The sequence below is a fragment of the Otolemur garnettii genome, unplaced genomic scaffold (assembly GCF_000181295.1).
Source record: "Otolemur garnettii isolate 467f Iridium unplaced genomic scaffold, OtoGar3 scaffold00002, whole genome shotgun sequence".
NCBI lineage: Eukaryota > Metazoa > Chordata > Mammalia > Primates > Galagidae > Otolemur > Otolemur garnettii.
Window position 1 is genome coordinate 7387712 of NW_003852397.1, and position 5601 is coordinate 7393312.

The following is a 5601-nucleotide window of genomic DNA, read 5'->3' on the forward strand; positions in this document are numbered from 1 at the left end:
GGAGGCAGGAGAATCACTTGAGCCCAGCAGTTGGAGGTTGCTATGAGCTGTGATGTCACTGTCACTCCTAGGGTGACAGCTTGAGGCTGTGTCTCAAAATAAAAAAAAATAAAATAAAAACAAAAATCAGGAAGATGGGGAGATTCTGTTCTTTAGAAATTCTAGTGTGATGTGCCAGGTTTATTTTTCAAATATAGTAGAACTTCCATTAGTTGGCCACCTCCCTAAGCTGACCCTAATTTTCATAGACCAGACACGTACTACATGCACTCAATCTAATTCCTTATGTCGACGGCAGACAGGTGAAGTATTAAGTATATTCGTTTAAAATACATAGTAATAGGTAATACATAGGCTAAGTGAGGTGGCTCATGCCTGTAATCCTAGCACTCTGGGAGGTTGAGGCAGGTGGATTGCCTGAGCTCAGAAATTTGAGACCAGCCTGAGCAAGAGTGAGACCCCATCTCTGAAAAAAGAGCCAGGTGTTGTGGCAGGTACCTGTAGTCCCAGCTACTTGGGAGGCTGAGGCAGGAGACGCGCTTGAGCCCAGGAGTTGGAGGTTGCTGTGAGCTATGATGCCATGGCACTCTACCCAGGGGGAAAAATGAGATTCTGTCTCAAAAAAAACAAAACAAAAAACTCAAAATATATAGTAATAAATTTGAAACTCTTAAGTGAACAATCCCTTGTGTGGTCAGCTTACAGAGGTTCTACTGTAGTCAGCTCAGATTCTTAAATTAACTAAAATTTTACCATAAAACTGTATTTTAGTAACAAAGAAAAATTTACTCAGCTATATGGTATGATAATATCAAAAAGAAAACTAACCTGGATGTGAAACATTTTTCTTTCTCTTTTTTTTTGAGACAGAGTCTCATTTTGTCACCCTCTGTAAGGTGTTTGGCATCACAACTCACAGCAACCTCAAACTCTTGGGCTTAAACTATTTGCTTCCCTCAGCCTCCCGAGTAGCTGGGACGACAGGCACCTGCCACAGTGGGTGGCTATTTTTAGAGATGAGGTCTTGCTCTGGCTCAGGCTGGTCTCAAACTCATGAGCTCGGGCAGTCCACCCACCTTGGCCTCCCAGAGTGCTAGGAGTATAGGCGTGAGCCCCCATGCCCAGTGAGAAACATTTTTCAAGATATGTTTCTTATTGTGGTATCAATGTGTTAATGTTTGTGTTAATGTTTGTGAAAACCAACATTCCTGAATCCCACCCCAGAATCTCACTCTACACCTTCAGAGCCCCTCAAGTTGGGAGTGGTGTCCTGAGGTGGACACCCAAGCCTGATCTTTCAGAGGTGTGTCAGTAGGTCCTGGGAAAAAACAGAACAGATGAACACAGCAGTCCCAACAGCTCTACTTTTTATCTGGTCTCTCCCTCCCCAGCCCCATTCTCATTGGAGAGCACCCTTGGGGAATAGTTCTCCCTGTTGCCTGCTGCTCCCATGGGCTGTGGGGTCCAGGCTGGTTCCATCTTATAAGCTCTGGGCACATGACTTCTCCCAGCATCATCCTCATCGGTGAAATAGGGATAACAATCTGCACCTCTTATGGGGTTGTTGTCAGGATCACCATTATCACCAGTGAGAGAATCCCTCTGACATGCTTAGAACAGTGCCTAGCACTTAGTATGCTGGAGAAATAGTAGTTGCTATGAGATGCATACTTTTAAAAATCCTGATGGTTTTAAGACATTGCTGCTCACTGAATTGTCCAGTTTTAATTCATAATTCTGCGCCTTTGAAAAGCTACTGAATTATCTGTTTCCTCCCTTTTTGTACCAAAGATATTTTGCATATGTAACTGTGGCAGCACATAGAATACTTCATTTGTACTTATTTATTTAAATGTCCATTTCTCCATACCTCGAAGGTAGGAACCAAGTCTTATGCATAGTTCACAGCATAATGCCTACCAAGTGGGAGGCAGAATCAGGTAACTGACTCTATTAACTTCTTTGACACTGAAATGGAGGTGTTCAGTGACTCAAAATAAACATTCTGAACCCTGGCATGGTTAATATATCTATAATGCTTGCTAATGAAGTGTACTTAGTTTCAAAGGTGAAAAAACAATCAAGTGTTTGATGAATGATTTTGAGTTGATAGAATCAGATTCTTTTTATTTTTTTGTAGAGACAGAGTCTCACTTTGTCACCCTCGGTAGAGTGCTGTGGCATCACACAGCTCACAGCAACCTCCCAACTCCTGGGCTTAGGCGATTCTCTTGCCTCAGCCTCTCAAGTAGCTGGGACTACAGGCGCCCGCCACAATGCCAGGCTATTTTTTTGTTGCAATTTGGCCAGGGCTGGGTTTGAACTTGCCACCCTCAGTATATGGGACTGGCACCCTACCCACTGAGCCACGGGTATCGCCCAGGGTGCAAGATTCTTAAACCTCATAATATCTGTTCCAAAGATGAATTGTGTACAAATTGTGACTTCAAACAGTTTCAGGCTGGAAGATAAAGTACATATATAAAAAGTTACTTTATTCTTACGTCTTAATGGAAATGTTGAAAGAGTGCTAGGAGAACTTGGGGGACATGATTATGGGATTGATGATGTATAAAAAAATCAAGGTGAATTAGGCAGTGGCAGGGTATAAGGGGGAAGTCTTCGGCACGTTGTTGGTGACGGCAACCTTCCATTTTGCTGGGAACAGAGTTGACACTGTGGTGTCTGTCCTAGGTGCTCTCCTTCTGCTTCATCGGTCTCATGTCCATGATGATTCCCCTGTGTGGCGTCTTTGGGGCCCTCATTGCTGTCTGTCTCATCATGGGTCTCTTTGATGGATGCTTCATTTCTATTATGGCCCCCATAGCCTTTGAGTTAGTTGGCGCCCAGGATGTCTCCCAAGCAATTGGATTTCTGCTCGGATTCATGTCTGTACCCATGACTGTGGGCCCACCCATTGCAGGTAAATATAATGATTCTCTGGTCATTATATTAATTTGTAGCATATTCTACTCCAGGCCCTAAATATCACCTATGGGTAACACATGTTACAATTTGTTGATTACTGGTATTTTGCTTTTATGTGTGCTTTATCTGTTAATATTTTTCTTTTTTTTTTTTTTTAAGAAGGTAAGAATGTTTTTTAATTTCAGGTTAATTTGATGGTACAAATGTTTAGGTTGCATTGTTTTTAATTCCAAGGTAAAGTTCAAATTGTAGTTGAGCCCTTCCCCCAGAGGGCATGATGAACAGCCTCACATTGTGCACATTAGGTGAGAGACTAGTTATATATAATCATGTTGAAAAAGTTTGCTGGGGAGTCCTCTTATCCTTATTGGCATCTAAAACACTCAGTAAAACGTGTAAACATAAGTTTCTGGGCTTTAAGCATTTATAATCCCTATATTTCACTTAGTGTGTGCTTTAGAAAAATGGGAACATGGTTTTTCGAAAAGATGAAGATCCTGAAAGATTTCTAAATATATATACTTTAAGAGATCATACAACCTTGGTTTGGCATGGTGGCTCACACCTATAATCCTAGCACTCTGGGAGGACAAGGTGGGAGGATCCCTTGCACTCAGAAGTTCAAGACCAGCCTGAGAGAGAATAGGACCCCATCTCTACTAAAAATAGAAAAATTACCTGGGCATTGTGGTTGGTGCCTGTAGTCCCAGCTTCTTGGGAGGGTGAGGCAGGGGCATCACGTGAGCCCAGGAATTTGAGGTTACAGTTAGCTGTTTTGTCACAGCCATCTACCCAGGGCAACAGAGTGAGACTCTATCTCAAAAAGAAAAAAAGAGGGGCTGCGCCTGTGGCTTAAAAGGAGTAGGGCGCCAGCCCTATATGCCGGAGGTGGCAGGTTCAAACCCAGCCCCAGCCAAAAGCTGCAAAAAAGAAAAAAAAAAGAGAAAGATCATACAGCCCCCTGAAGAATAGTTGATGAAAAATAACACTTAGTGGAAACAGCCCCAATGTATGTGCCTGTCACCTGCCCATGGTGAACCTCAAGAACATTATGTAAGTAGAAGAAGCTGAATATGAAAGGACACATGCATCACATGATTCCTTTTATGGGAAGTATCCAGAACCGGTAAGTTAAGTTCGTAGAGACAGAAAAGAGATGGGTGGTTGCCAGGGGATGGAAGGAAGGCAGACTGGGGAGTGACTCCTTAATGGGGTTGGAATGCCCTTTTAGCATAATAAAGGTATTTTAGAACTAGATAGAGGTAGTGGTTGTACAACACTGTGGATGTGCTAAATGCCACTGAATAGTTCACTTTAAAATGGTTGATTTTCACTCTGGGAGGCTGAGGTAGGTGGATTGCTTGAGCTCACAGGTTCGAGACCAGCCTGAGCCAGAGCAAGACCTTGTCTCAAAAAATAGCCAGGCATTGTGGCCGTCACCTGTAGTCCCAGCTACTTGGAAGGCTGAGGGAAGAGAATCGCTTGAGCCCAAGAGGTGGAGGTTGCTGTGAACTGTGATGCCATAGCACTCTGCCAAGTGCGACAAAGTGAAACTCTGTCTCCAATCAATCAGTCAAATGATTGATTTCATGTTGTGAATTCTGCCTTGAAAAATCCTCTGAATAACAATATAAAGATGTCTCAAGTTCAGCATTACTTGGGTGCCAGTGTGAATTAGTATTACAATATTTGATATAATTATGATAAAAATGAAATGTATGTACTGTCATCCGTCAGGCTCATGAGGAGCTTAGTGAAAGTCCAGCTCAATTCATTCTCATACCCTGAACTGCATTTCTAGTCATGAGTCAAGCAAGCAGAGTTACTACTGAGCAGAACAGAGTTTCAGTTCAAAAGGTCACAGTCTCCCTATAGGAGAACCCTCATTCCTTCCTTCCTCCCAGGTAATATATTGTCCACTCTTCTTTTTATACCCTAAGGCTTTGCTTTACAGTTTCCAAGAGCAGGTTGTAAGTAGCATGTTAGCAGTCACAGTTTTTGCTACTGAAAGTATATGCTAGGAGACCAAGAATAAGGGAGGTAAAGTAAACTTCCAAAATGGGCAGGAACTAAAAGCAGAAAACCCCTATCTCACCAAGAGATCGAGTGCATCACAGTACTGCAGAAAAACATAATCATAAATGTTCATAAGGATGAAACCTTCAGTTATACATGGAATAGTCTGATTCAAAAAATGGCAAAGTCATGCATTTACAGATAGCGTAAATTTTATGTCTGTATGCAGAATGAATGTACACATTCTTATGTGTTGGTACTTAACTAGACAAATGCTCAGCTATTTAACAAAGTCACATGGATACTCAATGCAGTATGTTCAAACAAACAAAGCCCCAAACCTGAGTCCTGGCATTTGTTAGAGAAGTTAGAAATAAAGAGTATGCTAAGTAATAGTTTTCAGAAGCAGAGCCCAGGGCTGGATTAAAGTACCACAAACACACTCTTATATTTTAATGTTATGTTTTAGTGTTGTGCGTTTTGTTTGGGGGGGCTTTTTTTTTTTTTTTTTGGAGACAGAGTCTTACTCTTCACACTAGCTGGAATGCAGTGGTCTGATCATAGCTCACTGAAACCTCAAATTCCTGGGCTCAAATTCCAAGTGAGTCTCTTGCCTCAGCCTCCAAAGTAACTGGGATTATAGGCACACACCACCAT

At 42.1% G+C, this 5601-nt stretch overlaps 1 protein-coding gene across 1 annotated transcript in view; it reads left to right on the top strand.

Moving 5' to 3' along the window:
* Positions 1-5601, top strand: part of SLC16A10 (solute carrier family 16 member 10) — a 131793-nt gene that overhangs the window by 124293 nt on the left and 1899 nt on the right. The window contains exon 5 of the mRNA XM_003781594.3: positions 2695-2923. Coding sequence (XP_003781642.1) covers positions 2695-2923 — 229 coding nt within the window. The remainder of the gene's footprint in view (positions 1-2694; positions 2924-5601) is intronic.